Here is a 21,292-nt window from a genome sequence, read left to right as displayed (position 1 = left end):
AATCTGTATATTCGAATGTGCACGTATACATTTTATTACTATCTGTCCCTGTTCAAATATACATGGATATATTTTGGTGAAAGGTTGCCATTTTGAGACTTTTTGGGAATTTTTTGTTAAATCAAACTTTTTTTAATTTGTTGTAAGGCTATTAGTATAGCCTGCTTGCCATTCTGTGCAAATGGATGTTGTCCCAAATACATTCAAAATTAAATGGTGACAGCAGGTTGGATCACAGTAGGTCAAGAATCTGGTCCACTTTCTTTAACCACTTAACCCCCGGACCAGAGCACTTTTTGCGATTCGGCACTGCATCGCTTTAACTGAAAATTGCGCGGTCATGCAACGTGGCTCCCAAACAAAATTGGCGTCCTTTTTTCCCCACAAATAGAGATTTCTTTTGGTGGTATTTGATTACCTCTTCGGTTTTTCGTTTTTGAGCTATAAACAAAAATAGAGCAACAATTTTGAAAAAAATGAATATTTTTTACTTTTTGCTATAATAAATATCCCCCAAAAATATATATAAAAAAAAATTTTTTTCCTCAGTTTAGGTCGATACGTATTCTTCTGCATATTTTTTGTTAAAAAATATCGCAATAAGCGTTTATTGATTGGTTTGCGCAAAAGTTATAGCGTTTACAAAATAGGGGGTATTTTTATGGCATTTTTATTAATATTTTTTTTTTCTAGTAATGGCGGCGATCAGCGATTTTTTTCGGAACTGCGACATTATGGCGGACACTTCGGACACTTTTGACACATTTTTGGGACCATTGGCATTTTTATAGCGATCAGTGCTATAAAAATGCATTGGATTACTATAAAAATGCCACTGCCAGTGAAGGGGTTAACACTAGGGGGCGGGGAAGGGGTTAAGTATGTTCCCTGGGTGTGTTCTAACTGTAGGGGGGGTGGCCTCACTAGGGGAAATGACCGATCTTCTGTTCATACATTGTATGAACAGAAGATCAGCATTTCTCTCCGTGACAGGACCGGGAGCTGTGTGTTTACACACACAGCTCCCGGTCCCCGCTCTTTAACGAGCGATCGTGTGTGTCCGGCGGCCATCGTGCCCGTCGGGCACGCGCACAGGAGTCGGGGCGAGCGGGGGGCGCATGCGCCGACGTATAGCTACGGGCCCTTGTGCAGGGGAGCCGACCTGCCTTCGTAAAATATCGGCAGCTGGTCGGCAAGTAGTTAAAGGATAGCTATACATTTAGGCTGGGTTCACACCTATGCAAATTTAATTGGATGCAGTGTACACCACATCCAATTCGCATGACATTTTAAACTATGTTTATTTGAATGATATCAGCAGTGCATTCTTGCTCCACATTGCCCAAAAAAGTGTGCATTTTCTAGGCAGTGCAGTCCAGCTCAGGTGCGAATTCAGGCCCATTATCTTCTATGAGAATGCATCTGATTCGCAGATGCATTCTGTTGTGAACGTGAATTCTCTCCCCCTCCTCACTACACCTATCCCCTCTCCCTGCTCAGCTGATCTGCAGCTACAACGGAGAGTCACCGCTCAACAGCTGCTTTTTCTCTTCGTACAGAGAACAGAGCTGGAATTAGCACCGGACCAGTGTAAACCCAGCCTAATGCCGCGTACACGCGATCGAAATTTCCAACAAGAAAACTGTGGATTTTTTTCCGACAGAATGTTGGCTCAAACTTGTGTTGCATACACACGGTCACACAAAAGTTGTCGGAAATTCCAAACATCAAGAACGCGGTCACGTACAACACTACGACGAGCCGAGAAAAATTAAGTTCAATGATTCCGCACATGTGTATGATTTTTGTGCGTCGGAATTGCATACACACGATAAGAACTTTTCCCATCAGAAAATTTAAGAACCAGCTCTCAAATTTTTGCTGTCAGAAATTTCTGACAGAAAATGTCCAATTGGGCCAACACATGGTCGGAATTTCCGACCAAAAGCTCACATCGAACTTTTCTTGTTGGAAATTCCGATCGTGTGTACGCGGCATAAGTCTGTTTTGTCACAAAAAATGGCTGTAATTCTATATCTATTCTTATTTCTGGTGAGTGATTCAGAACGTAGTGAAACTAAAGCACAACAGCCAGAATTCCTAAAATTAGGAGCCAACAATGGCTTCTTATGTATCATGGCAGGCATGCTTGAAAGTGACATGAGATCTCCCAAACCCATCATGCAAATAGCAACTTTAATCTCTTAATTGGAGCACTGTCAGGCTTTTGTAAATGCAGAATAAAATATATTTTTGTTTTTCATTGCAGTTACATAAAACTTGTATACATATATACCACATACTGAGATGATTATTTTATTCCCTTTGGTTTTGCTTGTCAGTGTTTTTTTTGTTTTTTTTTTATCTAAATGAACCACAATTCTTTCCTGCCTTTTTAGTTAGTAGATTTTTCTTAACCAACATGGATGCTTTTAACCAAGGCTGACAGATTGTACAGTGACAGACCAAATGACAGCTTGTGCAGAATGACTGGTCTCCCTGCCATTTAGAGATCATGATCTAAGTAATAAATGCTTCCCTCTCCTATCTGTGTTTTGGCCTTGCTCTCTCTGCCTCTACATAAGTGCCAGAGCAGCATCAGGTAATCAATGAAGAGAGCAGCAGCGAACAGAAGGCTCGCTTCAACTGGAAACTTAAATATCGAGATCTGATACTGCTATATCAAATTTAGAGCTGTATTTTTAGTTGCTGGATTGTGAAGCAAAATTTTCTATCTAGTAGAATATTTGTACATGTATTAAAACTAAAATATTTATATTTTCCTTGGTCATATCCTGTAATATCGCTGCATATTTTCTCAGACAGCGGCAAGGTCAGTCATCTATCTACCTCTTACTGTGTACTGCAGCATACATACTAGGGTTGTCCCGATACCACTTTTTTAGCCCCGAGTACAAGTACCGATACTTTTTTTCAAGTACTCGCCGATACCGAATACCGATACTTTTTTTAAATGTGTCCCCAAATGCAGCCATGTCCCCCACAAATGCAGCCATGTCCCCCACAGATGCAGCCATGTCCCCCACATATGCAGCCATGTCCCCCACATATGCAGCCATGTCCCCCACATATGCAGCCATGTCCCCCACATATGCAGCCATGTCCCCCACATATGCAGCCATGTCCCCCATATATGCAGCCATGTCCTCCCACATATGCAGCCATGTCCCCCAACATATGCAGCCATGTCTCCCCATACCTAGATGCCGCCGCCTAGTTAATCAGCGTGCGGGGAACATTACAGCTTTCATTTAAATGGCTGTGTGTTCTCCGCCGCGCCGCGTATAGACACTCCCCCTTACTCGGGATTGGACGGGTGATCTGCACTTTGATAGACAGATCACCCGTCCAATACTGAGCAAGGGGGAGTGTCTATACGCGGCACGGCGGGGAACAGACAGCTATTCAAATGAAAGCTGTAATGTTCCCCGCACGCTGAATAACTAGGCGGCGGCGTTGCGGTATGCGGCGGCGGGGGGGGTAGTATCGGAGTACTCCCGCAAATGCTCAGTATCGGTCCCGATACCGATACTGGTTTCGGTATCGGGACAACCCTAATACATACAATATATTTTATTACCGTATATACTCGAGTATAAGCCGACCCGAATATAAGCTGAGGCACCTAATTTTACCACAAAAAATGGGAAAACGTATTGACTAGAGTATAAGCCTAGGGTGTCCATCTGCATGCCTCACTGTGCCTCACTTTGCCTCACTGACGTTTAACATGGGAGTCTATAGAAGGGGTGCCCGGCTTTGAAAAAGCAATGCTCCCCGGCTGTAGGTCCCCTGGACAACAAACTTTGCACACTTGTTGAGAAAGAGTAGGGCTATATGTGTGCCAAGTTGGGTCCAGGGGACCTACGGCAGGCCGGTACCGGGTCCCCAAAGTCTGGGAGATCAGGCGCAAAAAGGTGACTCGAGTATAAGCCAAGGGGGGCATTTTTCTTATTTCTTTCAAATCATTTCAGGTAACTCAAAAGATGTAATACAATGGGGTAATCTGACAGCTTGCTTGCATAGTGTTCAGAGCTTAAGGCAAATATTTTACTAATTAGGCAATATCATTAAAAAAAACCTCCAAAATAGTAAAAATATATAAATATTAAACCTCTAAAAAAGTACTCCCAGTATGCATTTGATCCAGATTTTCATGGATAATCATGGGTACCACCTTTATTATATAATTTATTTAAAACAGGTTGGCCTATGTACAGGATATTCTGCCTTCCACCATGGCGGTGAGACCTAAAGGGATTTTACATTTTCAGACAGAAACTGAGATCTGCTACACCAGAATGTTTCCAATCTCCACCAAGCTGATCATTTCTTTTTGTCTGGTGGTTAGAATTCTTTGTTTCATGGATTTTGCAGCAAGAACCACCTCTTTTCCTTACAGCTTTGTACTGAAAAGATAAAAAACATAATGCTGAGCGGCCAAGAAAACTCATGGGACATAAGGGCTTACTACTGGATTTGGTTACATATTGGAAAGTCCTTCATGTTTCTGCAGTTTTAAACATAAACTATAGTGCAGCACTAAAAAGTGACAAACCTATAATACTGATTGCTATAACAAAAATATAACTCTCAGTGCCACACAATTCTGACATAAATTACTCAAATTACATGTCAAATGTCCATAGTGATAAAAACATTAAAAGCAAAAAGTAGTACTAAACAGAACAAAAAGTTCTTCAATTTGAAGTTCAGCAAAAAAAATCAATAGTCCAGTAAATAAGAATCTTGTTGGATTGGTTTCGCCCGTGAGGGAATGGAATATTGGTGTGTAGTCCGCCACCAATATGTAAAGCCAGCACGCTTACCAGACAGTGTGGACTCATTTACTACAAGTATTGAGTTAAACACACAATTGTAGAAAATAACTCCAACCATATCCGGAACTTCAGGATGGTTGTTGGGGGTATCCAAGTGGCCCAAGATTAGATAGAAGGAGATCAACCCTCAAAAGCCAGGCTCCCGGCATATGGAGTGACCAAAACTGAACCAGATAGTGTAAGGTGGATTCAGCTCTTCTCTCATGTTCTCTTTTTTCTTTATCGTTACATCACGGGACACAGAGCGGCATTCATTACTATATGGGTTATATGGAGTACCTTCAGGTGTAGACACTGGCAATCTTCAAACAGGAAATGCCCCTCCCTATATAACCCCCTCCCATAGGAGGAGTACCTCAGTTTTTACGCCAGTGTCTTAGGTGTTAGTCATGGTTTAGCTTGCCTCCGCATCCTTGGGATTAGGTGAGCTACCGGTTCTGTCCAAAAAAGCCTGCGCGCTAAAGTGGTCAGTAACCGGACCCCAAACCCTTGGGGTATAGCCCATAATGCTTTCTTTTTAAGAGAGCTGGACCCTGGGCCCAGAACTTAGAAAACCTTTGGGGCGCCTAATGTTTTCTGTTTGCCAGGGTGCTGTATGGGCCCAGGACAGTGGATCCTTCATGGAAGAAGAAGGTTCCCAGGGCCTGAAGGTCTAGACATCCCCACGGAGATGGGGGAAGATTGGACCTCTTGCTTGGCAAAGTCCTGCGGCATGGAGCAGGTAAGTAAGGGGAAAAAACCTGCGGGGCTTGGCTCTTAGCAAGTTTTTTCTGGGAGGTCACAGGGGACATGCCTAAAGGTTATGCATTGCATCTGGCAAACCAGTCACATATCATGAAGATAGGATGGCTCTATATGTTATATTTCCCCATAAAAAGTGACCTCCCTGGTAGTGTTGCAAAAGCTGTGAGTGGGGCCTTTTATGTACAAGTATATGTGTGTGTCAGAGAGCTATGCTTACCTGCAAGCCTCCAGGCGATGCTCTATCCAGTCCTCTCCCTCATGCCTGCAAGGCAGGCAAAACGCTGACCTCCTCGTGTGCTCCAGGCCTGCGGCTGCAGGAACAGAGAGGCCCTTCCTCCCAACCCCCCCCCCCCCGTCGGCGGGCGCGCGCGCGGTGCGCGTGCACGTGTTATAGACGCATTTGGCGCCGTTTTAGCTGGGGGGGAAGGGCGGGTCAGTGGTTTAAAGGAAGGGGCGGCCCTTCCTTAGATGCCACAGCTCATTCATTTCTCTGGCTTAAGGGAGGAAGGACTGGAGTGAAGCACGGGGCGCTGAGGACACACAGTGGCCAGAAAGAATACTACAGTCTTCAGAAGATTGTGGTTTAGCCTAGGAATAGGCTGGTTTTCTTTTCCATCTCATAGTCTTTTCTTTGGCAATACTACTCAGGGGGATAGAATGTTTTTTCTTGCCTAGATTGAAAAAAAAAAAAAAAAAAAAGAAGAAAAGTTTTTCTTTGAAAAAAAAAAAAAAAAAAAAAAAAAGAAGGTGTCATCTAGGGTAGAGGAAACATTTTTTATTCCCCAAACAGGTGTTTGGGCATTTAACTATTATAAGTCCCAGGTACCAATAAGTAGCAGGTGTACCTCGGTATTGTACCATGGCATCAAGAGCAGAGGGTACAAAAGGTGGGGATTCCCCCGCAGAATCTGAGGTCTCGGATAGAGCTATGCCGCTGCTTTCCCCACAGGGAACCTTTGGGCCATCGGGGTCTGGGGCTAGAGCTGACGCGAGTCAACCCAACCCTAAGGTGGTCACGGAGGAGGTGTTACTCGCCTCTTTAAATGAGATGCGGAGAAGCATGGGAGAAATGATAGCCGCAGCCATGCGGGGTAGTAAGCGGAATAGATCTCCGTCACCCGTGCGCGGACCCTCGGAAGAGGAGGTCCTTTCCTCTGGGGAATTGGACCTCTTGGACAGAGACCAGGTAGGTTCAGGGATCGAAGATCCGGATACAGAGGAGTCTGGGGCAGTCTCCCTGAGGGAGAGCTGGTGGATTCAGGGCTTGACGGACTTGGTCCATAAGGCATTCAACCTACCTGTACCAGATCTCCAGGTATCCACGGTTTCAGCTTTGGGCTCACTGAGGGCGCCTCAAAGCAGTGCTGTGTTTCCGATCCATCCTCTATTGGAGGAAGTCTTGTTCCAAGAGTGGAACAAACCAGACAAGGTTTTCTTTCCACCTAAGAAATTTTCTGTCTTATATCCTATGGAAGAAAAGTTTTCCAAGAGATGGGCTTCTCCTGCAGTAGACGCAGCCATCTCATGTGTTAACAAATCGTTAACATGTCCTGTAGAAAACGTACAGGTTTTCAAAGATCCAGTTGATAGACGCTTGGAAGCCCTACTTAAGAACTCCTTCACTTCTGCAGGGGCAGTAGTACAGCCAGCCGTGGCTGCGATTGGAGTCGCTCAAGCTTTATCGGATCAATTTAAGCAAATGCTTGAACTTATTCCTGCCGAGCAGGCAGAAGAATTTTCGGATGTCCCTAAGGCCATATGTTTTACGGTAGACGCAATCAAGGATTCTATCCAACAAGCGTCACGTTTATCATTATCCCTTATCCATATGAGAAGACTATTATGGTTAAAAAGCTGGGAGGCTGAGCCCCCATGCAAGAAGCTCCTGGCAGGGTTTCCCTTCCATGGAGGACGGCTCTTCGGAGAGGACTTAGATAAATACATTCAGACCATTTCAAGCGGCAAGAGTACTCTCTTGCCAACTAAGAAGAGGGTTCAGGGACCTGCGTTTAAACGACAGTCCTCCCCTGGGCAGGGGCCCTCTAATGCCAAGCAGTATCGACGGCCTCCTGCAAGAACAAACTTCGGCTTCAACAGCAGATCACAAGGACAGGCTGTTAGGGGCAAGAGGCAGTGGTTTCGCAAGCCAGCAAAACCAGCCCCCAAGTCTACCTCATGAAGGGGCGCCCCCACCCACGAAGGTGGGGGGAAGGCTGCGACTCTTTTCGGAGATTTGGGAAGCCAACATTCCCGACGAGTGGGTACGGTCTTCCGTGGCCACAGGCTACAAGCTAGAGTTCCTAAGGTTTCCTCCTCCTCATTTCCAGGAGTCGAGGATTCCAAACGATCTGGAGAAAAGAGCCGCATTAAGGTCGGCTCTAGATCATCTACTTTCCCAGGAAGTAATAGTAGAGGTACCAGTCCTGGAACAGGGGCTGGGTTTCTACTCCAACCTATTCATCATCCTAAAGCCCAATGGAGATGTCAGGCCAATTTTGGACCTAAAGATGGTAAATGCATACTTAAAGGTCCGCTCATTTCGGATGGAATCCGTGCGGTCAGCAGCTGCCACACTCCAAAAGGACGACTTCATGGCGTCCATAGACATAAAGGATGCCTACCTTCATGTTCCAATTTATCAGCCACATCAAAGATATCTACGCTTTATGGTGGCTTCGCGTCATTTCCAATTCGTGGCGCTTCCCTTCGGGTTGGCTACGGCCCCCCGGGTGTTCACGAAGGTTCTAGCTCCAATCCTAGCCAAGCTAAGGATCCAAGGGGTCACGATCCTAGCATACCTGGACGACCTCCTAGTCATAGACCACTCATCTCCCGGCTTGGAACGAGCAGTGGCCCTCACGGTCCAATACCTCGAGAGGTTCGGCTGGGTCCTAAATCAAGAAAAGTCAACATTCCAGCCCACAAGGCAGTTGGAATATCTCGGCATGAGATTAGACACGGAACAACAAGGGGTGTTCCTACCTCTGAGGAAGGTCAAAGCCATCAAGGAATTAATCCTACTGGTTCTAAGCAAGAAAAGACCGACTATTCGCCTATGTATGAGATTACTAGGCAAGATGGTGGCTACTTTCGAGGCGGTGCCATACGCCCAGAGCCACACTCGCATCCTGCAGGCAGCCATCCTGTCAGCATGGAGCAGAAGGCCACAGGCCTTGGATATCCCGTTGCCTCTCTCATCAAGAGTCCGGCAAAGTCTGTGTTGGTGGTTAGACCCTCAGAATCTACTGAAGGGAAAATCTTTCAGCCCAGTGGCTTGGAAGATAGTGACCACAGACGCCAGCCTGACGGGCTGGGGAGCGATTGTGGATGGTTCCACTCGCCAAGGTATTTGGGCAAAGCCAGAGAAGCTTTTACCCATCAACATCTTGGAGCTCAGAGCTGTTCGACTAGCCCTCAGGGCTTGGACGTCGAAATTGCAGGGGCTCCCGGTGAGAATTCAATCAGACAATGCCACGGCAGTGGCATACATAAATCACCAAGGGGGGACCAGGAGTCAGGCCGCTCAGAGAGAAGTGAGCTTGATTCTCTTATGGGCAGAGGCTCATGTGCCCTGCATATCGGCAGTATTCATTCCCGGAGTGGACAACTTTCAGGCGGACTTCTTAAGCCGCCAGACTCTATGGCCGGGGGAATGGTCTCTGCATCCACAAGTCTTTCAAGCACTCTGCCAAAGATGGGGAGTGCCGGACGTGGATATCATGGCATCGAGACTCAACAAGAAGCTAGACAGGTTCATGTCCCGCTCAAGGGATCCGATGGCCTGCGGAACCGATGCTCTGGTTTGCCCTTGGCATCAGTTCAAGCTTCTTTATGCATTTCCCCGCTCCAGTTACTACCCCGCCTGCTGCGCAGGATCCGGGTGGAGCACATACCAGTTATCCTGGTAGCTCCAGCATGGCCCAGAAGGGCTTGGTACTCACTAATCCTAAGGATGGTAGTGGGAAACCCTTGGACTCTGCCTCTAAGGCCAGACCTGCTATCGCAAGGTCCGATCCTCCACCCTGCCTTACGGCATCTAAATTTGACGGCCTGGAAGCTGAATCCTTGATTCTCAGGGGTAGAGGTCTGTCTCAGAAGGTAATCTCTACCCTAATCAGAGCCAGGAAACCGGTCTCTAGGGTGATTTATCACAGGGTCTGGAAGGCCTATATAGGCTGGTGCGAGTCCAAGCTATGGCTTCCTCGCAAGTTCACCATAGATAGAGTTTTAAGTTTTCTCCAGCTAGGAGTGGATAAAGGATTGGCATTAAGCACAATCAAAGGACAGATTTCTGCCCTGTCAGTGTGGTTTCAGCGGCCACTGGCCACCCACTCGCTGGTTAAGACCTTCCTTCAAGGGGTCTTACGTATTAAACCTCCAGTTAAATCCCCGCTTTGTCCGTGGGATTTAAATCTTGTTCTGTCGAGTTTACAGAAACAACCGTTTGAGCCGTTGGCTGAAGTTCCTTTGGTTCTACTGACAAGGAAGTTGGTGTTTTTGGTTGCCATAGTTTCCGCAAGAAGAGTTTCGGAACTGGCAGCCTTATCCTGTAAGGAACCATATCTTATATTTCATAAGGACAAGGTCGTTCTCCGCCCTCATCCTTCCTTCTTACCGAAGGTCATATCCAGTTTTCATTTGAACCAGGATTTGGTATTACCATCCTTCTTCCCTAAACCTACTTCCAGAAAGGAAGGGTTGCTGCATACCTTGGATATTGTCAGGGCCATGAAGGCCTATCTTAAAGCTACAGAGAAGATCCGGAAAACAGATGTCCTGTTTATTCTACCGGATGGGCCCAAGAAGGGGCAGGCAGCTGCAAAGTCCACCATTTCTAGGTGGATTAAGCAATTGATCACTCAGGCCTACGGCTTGAAAGGGTTGCCTCCTCCAGTATCATTAAGGGCTCATTCTACTAGAGCCATGGGCGCCTCCTGGGCAGCGCACCACCAGATCTCTATGGCTCAAGTTTGCAAGGCGGCAACCTGGTCTTCTGTCCACACATTTACAAAATTCTACAAGTTGGACGTAAGAAGGAATACTGATACTGCCTTCGGGCAGGCAGTGCTGCAGGCTGCAGTTTGAGACCCTCGGATTCCGGGGGCTCCTCTTTTTTTGAGTTAAATTTAAAATTTAAGATTATTTTTCTCAAATAAGTTGGATTTATTATGATTTGAGTATATCTCTAAATTAAATCCTTTTGTCTTGGAGATGTTCTCCCTCCCCTCATTGTAAGCATTGCTTTGGGACATCCCATATAGTAATGAATGCCGCTCTGTGTCCCGTGATGTAACGATAAAGAAAAAGAGATTTTTAATACAGCTTACCTGTAAAATCTTTTTCTTGGAGTACATCACGGGACACAGAGCTCCCACCCCTCTTTTGAGGACCATTTTGGGAGGCATACTGCTTGCTACAAAACTGAGGTACTCCTCCTATGGGAGGGGGTTATATAGGGAGGGGCATTTCCTGTTTGAAGATTGCCAGTGTCTACACCTGAAGGTACTCCATATAACCCATATAGTAATGAATGCCGCTCTGTGTCCCGTGATGTACTCCAAGAAAAAGATTTTACAGGTAAGCTGTATTAAAAATCTCTTTTTTCCGATGGAAAGAAATTCTATCGTAAATTCAGTTCGTCTGTATGAAACTCCAAAGGAGAAAAAAACACGCATGCTCAGAATCAAGTCGACGCATGCTCGGAAGCATTGAACTTAATTTTTCTCGGCTTGTCGTAGTGTTGTACATTACCGCGTTCTTGACGGTCGGAATTTCGTGTGACAGTGTGTATGCAAGATAGCTTGAATGGAAATCCTTCTGAAAAATCTGTCTGAGTTTATCCCGACGGAAATTCCAATCGTGTGTATGCGGCATAAGACCTCATCTTCAAGTCCAACCACTCCCCTTGGTCACTGATGTATGTAGGTGTCTTCGATGTACATACTGTGATTGACAACCTGCTTTCACCTTCTCTATGCTGTGCCAGAGGCTGCATGCAGTAAGGAAATACTCCGGTTTTAGGGGACAAAATAAAGCAGAGTTCTTTGCTTTCTGATTATGCACCAGAGAGTTGTTTATAATCTACATTTTGCCAATAATTTTTGTAAACCTTGGCAAAGAAAAGGAGGAATTTCAACCCTCCAGGGTCAGAATTTTCATATTTTTTTAGGATTTCCCTTAGTAAGGTGTGGTGCACTTTGTAAAATAAACTTTGTCCCAAATCATCCCCTGTATTTGGCCTTTGAGGAGTTTTGCAACATTAGTTTTCTTTTACTATTTTGGGGCAGATTCTCAAAGAAATTACGCCGGCGTATCTCTTGATACGCCGCGTAATTTAAAATTTTGCGCGTCGTATCTTTGTTTTGGTATCCACAAAACAAGATACAACGGCATCTCGGCTAGATCCGACAGGTGTACGTCTTAGTACGCCGTCGGATCTAAGCTGCAATTTTTTGGCGGCCACTAGGTGGCGTTCCCGTCGGAATCTGCGTCGAGTATGCAAATTAGCTATTTACGGCGATCCACGAATGTACGTCGGCCCGGCGCATTTTTTTCCGTCGTTTGCGTTTGGCTTTTTCCGGCGTATAGTTAAAGCTGCTGTTCTGAGGCGTACTCAATGTTAAGTATGGCCGTCGTTCCCGCGTACAGGAATTTGCATAGAATGACGTCAACGTCGTAAACATTAGCTGGTTCCGGTTTAATGTCGAACATGCGCACTGGAATACCCCCAGGGACGGCGCATGCGCAGTTCATAAAAAACGTTGTTTACGTCGGGTCACGACGTATTGACATAAAACACGCCCCCATTACATCCATTTGAATTTCGCGCCTTTACGCTGCGAGAGATACACTACGCCGCCGTAACTTACGGCGCAAATTCTTTCAGGATTCGAAAAAAAAAAGATAAGTTACGGCGGCGTAGCGTATCTTAGATACGCTGCGCCCGCGGAAAGGTATGTGGATCTGCCCCTTTGTGTATAAGTGTTGCCAAGTTGTCAATGTATTGGCTGTGTCTGACAAATGTAACTTCTGTTTTCCAGATTTTAATGGCTGAAGAAATTAAACCACTGAAATGGTATCCATGTGTGTATCTTGCTGTGTCTTTATTTCCTCTCCTTAACAGGTTAGTTTATTACTTTTTTATTTTTTTACTTTTCAAACAGTTCTTTACTAATTAATATGTATTCTATATAGTATAACATATTAGTTTACAAAAGTCGCAGTAACTTCATCACTGTGACCTGAAAAGGACATTTAGCACCGCTCCAAGTGAAAGGACACTTTCCTCCCCATACTCATGTGTGGGGGTGCCGACGTCCAAACTAACTTATCCAGTAGTGGCAATATGTAGTATCCAGGAGACTGCAAAGAAAAGAGTATTTGCTCATAGGATCCCGATTCTGTGTTTTTATTTTCCCAACATGGGTATACAACAAAACATGTATAGCTAGATTAGTTGTTGTCAGGATGTTGTATACTGTATTCTTTCTATACAGGTTTCAGAACTCATGCTAACTAGATCTTTGTAAGTTACCCTTTTTTCCAAAACTGGTTCAAAGCAGCCAACAAGATGACCTTCATTACTGTGCTGGCATTTAGCTCCACAAATCGTGTTAACTCAGTATTATAAAAATGATAGCAGCAAAATAAGGCTTTACTACAAGCTTTGGATGTAAAGCATATATCGGTCTAACCTTGGCCTTACATTGAAATGTTTTTACAGCAAATGACCTAAAAAGTTAATGCAATTAAAGTCTAGATATATTGCACGTATGTCACAAACGGACACACATTATTTCCAGAGAATTATATTTTAAGCACTATTTCAACAACTGTTTACTTTTTTTAAATATTTGCCCTTAATTAAAATTGACAGCCTGCTTAATTAAGCCAGCTTCCTCAAAGACCAGTAAGAAAGATTTTGCTGGAAGTTCCAGGCTATTGTCTTCTGTAAAGACTTCGAGGTTTGACATTATTGGAGGGAAAAGGCCTCAGTAGAAGAGTGCCTTATCTTCAGAATGCGTGGCGGTCTTGATAACAGAATGGAAAAGTAATCTCTGAACACACTTGTTTGCCTATCATTGAGAATGCAATGGTGCTGTTGCCGAGCTACTATTGAACGCCTGACTAGGAACTTACTGCCTTTGCCATCTCATGTGATTATTGTTCAGACTGTTTTGACAGTTCGCACAAAAGTGTATTTATCATTGAATGATTGCAATGAGAGCTTAAAGAGCGAAAGACTGTTGCTTCTGGATTGCATGTGCATGTATAATTTGCATTTAGCTAGTCTGTGTGATTCTGTCAATTCATATATAAATAAATAAATAAATAAATATATATATATATATATATATATATATACATACACACACACAGTAGGGAAAATCATTATTTGATCCCCTGCAGATTTGTTATCAATCATAGGTGTATTTTAAATGATAGAGACAGAATATCAACCAAAAATCCAGAAAAAAACATAATACAAATGTTATAAATTGAGTTGCAGTTCAGTGAGTAAAATTAAATCCCCTACCAACCAACAATAATTCTGGCTCCCACAGACTGGCTACAGTATGTGCTCATGTGGTACACAGATTGGTCTTGTCAATTTAAAAAGGTGCTCGTAACTCGTTATGTTATAAAAAGATACCTGTCCACAGAATCTTTTTCTTCCATTCAAACCTCACCATCATGGGTAAGACCAAAGAGCTGTTAAAGGACGTCAAGGACAATATTGTAGACCTGCACAAGGCACAAAGTTAAAAAGAGCATCAGCAAGAAGCTTGGTGAGAAGGAGACCACTGTTGTTGGAGTGATTATTTGCAAAAGTACAAAAAAAACACACCAATTGCCCTCGGTTTGGATCTCCATGCAGGATTTGGCCTCATGGGGTAAGGGTGATCATGAGAAAAGTGAGGGATCAGACAAGAACTACAGGGGAGGAGCTTGTGAATGATCTCAAGGCAGTTGGGACCGCAGTCACCAAACAAACCATTGGCAACACAATAGGCCGTCATGGATTGAAATCCTGCAGCACCCCCAAGGTCCCTCTCCTCAACAAGGCACATGTACAGGCTCGTCTGAAGTTTGTCAATGCCAATGAACATTTAAATGAAGGATTGGGAGAAAGTGCTGTGGTCAGATGAGACCAAAATTTAGCTCTTTGGCATTAACTCGACTCGACTGTTTGAAGGAAGAAAAATTCTGACAATGACCCTAAGAACACCATCCCTACAGTCAAGCACGGAAGTAGAAACATTATGCCTTGGGGCTGTTCCTCTGCTAAAGGTACAGGCCGACTTTGCTACATTGAGGGGCCAATGGACAGGGCCATGTATTATAAAATCTTGGATGAGAACCTTCTTCTGTCAGCCAAAACACTGAAGATGGGTCGTGGATGGGTCGTGGATGGGTCTTCCAGGATAACAATGACCCAAAACATACTGCCAAGGCAACAAAGGAGTGGCTTAAGAAGAAGCACATTAAGATCATGGAGTGGCCTAGTCAGTCTCCAGACCTTACTCCTATAGAAAATGTATCAAGGGAGCTGAAACTTTGAGCTGCCAAGCAACAGCCAAGAAACCTTAAGGATTTAGGGAAGATCTGTAAAGAAGAGTGGGCCAAAATCCCTCTTGAGATGTGTGCAAACCTGGTAACCAACTACAAGAATTGTCTTACTTCTGTGCTTGCCCACAAGGGTTCTCCACCAAGTACTAAGTGATATTTTGCTCGGGGATCAAATACTTATTTTACTCACTGAATTGCAACTCAATTTATAACATTTGTATGTTTTTTTCAGGATTTTTGGTTGATATTCTGTCTCTATTATTTTAAATACACCTATGATAAAAATGATAGACCCTTCATTTTTTTGTAAATGGGCAAACTTTCAAAATCTGCAGGAGAACAAATATCTTCGCCACTGTATATGTAAAGAAATGGATATTCACATAGCTAAAGAAAAACAAATGGGATCTGGATAGTCTGGCTTTGTGCTGTAGCAGGATTTTTTAATTATGAATTACATTTATGATAGTTGCAAATCCCTTTTCTCAAAAAAAAAAAAAAAATGAAATTAGAGTTTTCATTATTGATTAAAGTGGACCTAAAATCTTAAAGTAAACAAAAATTTAGCAGATTGTACAAAAAAATCCTATATTTTAAAGATAAATAAGTCTCTAGCACTGGTGTTCACTATGCATCTGCAAGGTCTATGCAAATGCTGACCATGAAGTTCTGGTGAACCAACTATTTTTGTATTTTTCTGTATCTGTTGCATTTGTGACTGCTACATGGGGCAATGCATGAAATGCTACATGTTTGTTTAGACTAGGAGGGCCCGTTCACCCCACTTGCAGTGTGGGAACAATGCATTTCCATGTGCATTTCCCTCACTGCAGGGAATTGCACTGCCCTTGTTAGACGCATGGATGCCATTAATTGTTATTCCCACTCCAACATGCATCTAGGAAATTAACTCTTGATGTGGCCACCAAACACAGTGCCATGCGGTTTAATGCAGTGCGATTTTACTTTTTAATAATTTTTATTTTCATTGTTGTGAGAAGATTAAGACCCCTTTCACATAGGCAGATAGAATTCAGATTTTAGCTGCAGACAGATGAAGTTATTTACCGTACTTAAACTCACACAATGCTTTCCTATGGCCCCATTTACACACTGCGTTTAGCGCCAGTTTCGTTACATGATGGTTTTGTGCAGTTGTAAAAAAAATATTTGACTGTGTCCAGGGCCGATTTAGCACAGCTATCTGTACAGTACCACAGGTAATCACATTTCTATTTCACTTGCGAATAGCAGTGCCAACAAGGAAAGAAAAACAACAAGAAGCACATCCGAAATGGCAAGAATGTTTCACCGCCGTTAAACGCTGCATGTAAGCGCACGTAAATGCTGCTAATCACAGTGGGGCGGATTCAGATAGAGATACAACGGCATATCTCCTGATACGCCGTCGTATCTCTGAGATCCGACGGTCGGATCTATGCGCCTGATCCATAGAATCAGGTTCCGCATAGATCTCCCTAAGATCCGACAGGTGTAAGTGACTTACACCGTCGGATCTTAGGCTACAATCTCACGCTGGCCGCTAGGTGGCGCTTCCGTTTGTATACGCAAGGAATATGCAAATGAGCATTTACGCCGATTCAGAAACGAACGACCGCCCGGCGCATTTTTTTTACGCCGTTTGCGTTCGGCTTTTCCGGCGGAAAGTTACCCCTGCTATATGAGGGGTAAGTGCGGCGTATCCTATGTTAAGTATGGCCGTCGTTCCCACGCCGAGTTTTGAATATTTGACGTCGTTTGCATAAGTCGTTTGCGAATACGGCCGGACGTAATTTATGTTAACGTCGAAACCAATGACGTCCTTGCGACGTCATTTGGAGCAATGCATGCTGGGAAATTTTGCGGACTGCGCATGCGCAGTTCGTTCGGCGCGGGGTCGCGCCTGATTTAAATGTTACACGGCCCCTAGCCGCGGAATTTGAATTCCGCCGGGGGATTTACGAAACGCCGCCGCAACTTTAGAGGCAAGTGCTTTCTGAATAAAGCACTTGCCTCAAAAACTTGCGGCGGCGTAACGTAAATCAGATAGGTTACGTGGATCTAAAGATCCGCTGACCTATCTGAATCTGGCCCAATGTGCAACTGTAAGTGATCGCTGTGCCTGGAGTCTTGAATTTTCAAAATAACAAAATGTGCTTTTACCAGCAGCAGAACAGCTGCCCGAGATCACATAAAGCATCAAGACAGACAGATCCCGGGCACAAGTTTACAAAAATAGTGGGTGGAAACACAGCCACACATAAAGCATATAGCCTAATAAAAGACTAGCAAAAGACATGGCAATCTTTTTCACTGTATTATAAAACTCAAAAGAGTAACAGGGACTCTGTATAGAGCAACAGGGAGCTGTAAAATGGCATGGGAGAAAATCCCATATACTATATGTAGCAGGAATAACAGAAAAGAAAGAGTGGAAAATAAGGACAGAGGGAAAGGGAAACCTCGAAAGAAGGTGAAGAAGTGTTGTTCCCCAGGGATGGGCCTGGTGAAATCAAGTCGCCTAGAGTTTCATGTGTACATAGTCCACCCAGGGACTCCAGATGGTCTCAAACCATTCAGCAGTATCATTAATAACACTAGCAATTTGCTCATTAAGCATGATCCATGACACCTTTCGTCTGTACAATAACATGCTCACAGAAGCTTTCTTCCTTGAACGAGCAATGCAAAGCTTAGGCTGCCAAGAGCATAAAAAAGTTCAGTCGCTGTTTAGAATAAGGCAAATGTTCAATAGGCTCATTTAACAATACATGGATTCTGAGGGACCGGTACCTCTGAAACTTTCCGTATCAGTGCAAAAACCCTGTTCCAGGAAGTCAGCAACCTCGGACACTCCCACCAGATGTGATACAAGTGCTTGGCATTCTCGAAAACAGGGGCGACGAAGATGGATAAAGCCTCGACAACCAAAGAGGGACCATGTACCATCGAGTCATAACCTTGACATTAGCCTCCACAAGGGAGATGTTTAGCAGTCCTTTGTAAGCTAAGTGGAAGGATGAGTGCCAATGGTCAAAATCATTGTCAGAGGCCAGAGCTTCCCCCCCCCCCCCCAGCCCACACAGCTTATAAATCTTCTCTTCCACTGATCTGTATACGATGGCCACGTGATAAACTGCAGGGTCTGACCGAGTGCTGAGTGTTCGGGTAGGAGGAGATTTTCACTACAACCTGTGTCCTCATGCTGTTACTGTATAAGAGGTGGATCATCCATCAACCAAGATGTGACATTCCACCCACTGTGTTCTTTTTTAGTTATTGGGCATGGAGGGGGAGGAAGAGACTGGGCTGTCATTTAGGATCTGTATACACACCCACATGTGTGATATCAATATCATGTGACCTGAAAAGCTCAGCTCAACAAGGAACTGTTCTCTTCAGTAGTTGAGACCAAACTGAGCATGTGCAGCAGTACTACCCTCACTGTGTCTTATCTAGACTTGCCAAGAGAGACCTTGCAGGAGGGAGAGGATCTGTCCATACAGGATCAAAGAGCCCTTTTACACAATACAGAGGATTAACCCCTTGAGTTCCACAGTTAGTATAACAAGCATGCTCTTCTACAGATTTTACTGTTGTGGGTTTAGTAACACTTTAAGGATTAGCACTTACTGTAACAATAAGAACACTTTATTAGATAAGGCTGAGACTTGTTTAAAGAGTCTCTTTTCTGAGCCAAAGTAAAAGTTGGTCTTATAGTCAGAAATTCTCTATTTTATGTTGTTTTCTCTAGCTATTTGTTTTTTGTACGGTCTTTTATTTATGTTCCACTCTTCATTGCATTGTACAACTTGGCACACCATTCCTTTCACTAGAGGGTCTCTTTTCTTTTGGCAAAGATACTTGAGTGGACTTTACGTTATCAGTGGACCATATTAACCTTGATTTTGTTAGTATTATTATGCATAAAAGGCTGATGTATAGAGTAAAATAATGTGCATAGAAAAAAACAGCTTGGGTGCTATAACATTTGAAGATGCTACTTCATTTTCTAGAAATTATATTTTATTCTAAGTGGTTAATACACACTATGCCTATGTTTTTCTTTGTTTAGATGTTAAAGCGGAGGTCCGCCGAAATTGTTTTTTTTTTTAAAGTCAGCTGCTACAAATACTGCAGCTGCTGACTTTTAAAATTCCCTCGGCTCTCAGGTGCTGCCGCTGCCATCTTCGGCAAGGGAATCAGGAAGTAAAGCCTTGTGGCTTCACTTCCTGGTGCCCTACTGTGCATGCGCGAGTCACGCTGCACTACCCAAATAGTCCCTGCTGTCTTATGGGACCTGTATGTCTCCCAGAAGACAGTGGGGGGGAGGGGCGTGGATACCCGCAGATAATGCGGCTATCTATACCCGGAAGTTGGAGCAAATACCTGTATTAAACAGGTATCTGCTCCTCCCTGAAAGGTGCCAAATCGGAGGGGGGGGGGGGGGTTTCCGAAAAGCATAAGTTGCATTTTTGGGTGGAATTCCGCTTTAATTCTTTTTTTTTCTTAACAAACTCATCCTACATATTTGGTCACTTCTATTTGTCTCTTGAAGGAATATGGTCAAGCATTATAGATACAATCAAGTATAATTTTGTAGGACATGAAAGGCAACTGATTGCAATGAGGGTTCCCTTATACCTGACTGTCATACAACACCCTATTCCACTAGCTTTTTTTCTGACAATAATGCCAAGAAATTCTCTGTAGTATTGCTTAAAAAACATCAAGTCAGACTATTTTTTCTTTTCTGGCTATATTGAGACAGTCTAGCTAGAACATTAGCTTTCCCCGTACTTGTAAGGAACTCATTAACAGTGAGAAATAATACCGAGTATCCAGTGTCCTATTAGAGACACTAATAGGAACTGTGCATGTACGACGAAAGAGAACAAGTACATTGTTAGCCGCGAAAAGCCTCTTGCCGATAAAACATTTCTGAACAAAATTACCCCTTTCCTCAAGGAAGAAAGATTATTTCAAAACCTTGGTGGTCTTGTTTGACTGGTTTCATCTATGACAGTTTTGAACTCAAATGACCCCATTGACCCAACAGTGACCCAGACTTTTGCCAAACAAAAGGATTCGACTACAGACTTAGGTCTCAGCTGAGGACAGTGTTGTCGTTTAATAGAGGATCTCTTGATGTACAGAGATTTTGGAGCTGGTGCATTCAACTGTAGTATCACCTGCTGCAATGTAAGGTGTCATTTCAAGCAGTGTCACCAACTTTTTCCCTGCGGACTATGCTACTTAATTAGTCAACAAGTCTAATGCCTAGTACACACGTACGGGATTCCCGGCGGTAAAAAGTCAGGCGGCAATCCAGAGGTGAAAACCGAGGACCTGCTCGGTAACTTTATCCCCCTACACACGAGAGGTTTTCCTCTGCGATGGAGCTTTGGTCGGGAATCCCGGCCGTGTGGAAAACTGCTGGGAAAAAGACCGCTGGGAATTCCTGGCAGGAAAAAAGAGAGCTGGTTCTCTTTTTTTTTTTCGTCAGTTTTCCTGTCGGGAAAACTGCAATGGAGCATACACACGGACGGTTTTCCCAGCCAAAAGCTCTCATAACAGTTTTCCCAACGAGAAAACCGGTCGTGTGTACGAGGCTTAAGATGTTAATAACTTGTAAAAATATTTGTCTGTACATCATTGGCAGTGAAAGGGGGGGAGGCAAACAGGCAGAGCTTCCTATATTGGGTGGAGCTCCGCTTTAATAATTGCATACAATGCCAAGCTGTAGTTTCCAAAGCGACTAAAATCCTTTCTTGTATTAAGAGAACTCTAGACTCCAAAGAGGAACATCTAATTTTGTCCCTGTACAAATTATTAGTAAGACCTCATCTGGAATATGCAATTCAGTTTTGGGCACCAGTTCACAACTGGGAACTAGAGAATGTGCAGAGAAGAGCAACCAAACTGATTAGAGGCATGGAGGAGCTCAACTAGGAGGAAGGATTAGAGGAACTGAATTTATATTCTCTTGAGAAGAGGGGATAAAGGGGGGATATGATCAACATGTACAGTATACATACATAAATGGTCCACATAGTGAACTTGGTGTAGAGTTGTTCACTTTAAGGTCATCACAGAGGACTAGGTGGCACGCTTTA

General features: G+C 43.9%; 1 protein-coding gene across 1 annotated transcript in view; it reads left to right on the top strand.

Annotated features, from left to right (window-relative positions):
* LOC120927438 (cyclic AMP receptor-like protein A) overlaps positions 1 to 21,292 on the top strand; it is a 712,728-nt gene that overhangs the window by 617,043 nt on the left and 74,393 nt on the right. The window contains exon 11 of the mRNA XM_040338115.1: positions 12,647 to 12,729. Coding sequence (XP_040194049.1) covers positions 12,647 to 12,729 — 83 coding nt within the window. The remainder of the gene's footprint in view (positions 1 to 12,646; positions 12,730 to 21,292) is intronic.

This window comes from Rana temporaria, chromosome 2, assembly GCF_905171775.1.
Source record: "Rana temporaria chromosome 2, aRanTem1.1, whole genome shotgun sequence".
NCBI classification, from domain to species: domain Eukaryota; kingdom Metazoa; phylum Chordata; class Amphibia; order Anura; family Ranidae; genus Rana; species Rana temporaria.
Note: the sequence above shows the minus strand (reverse complement) of the source record. Positions and strands in the feature narration are given on the sequence as shown.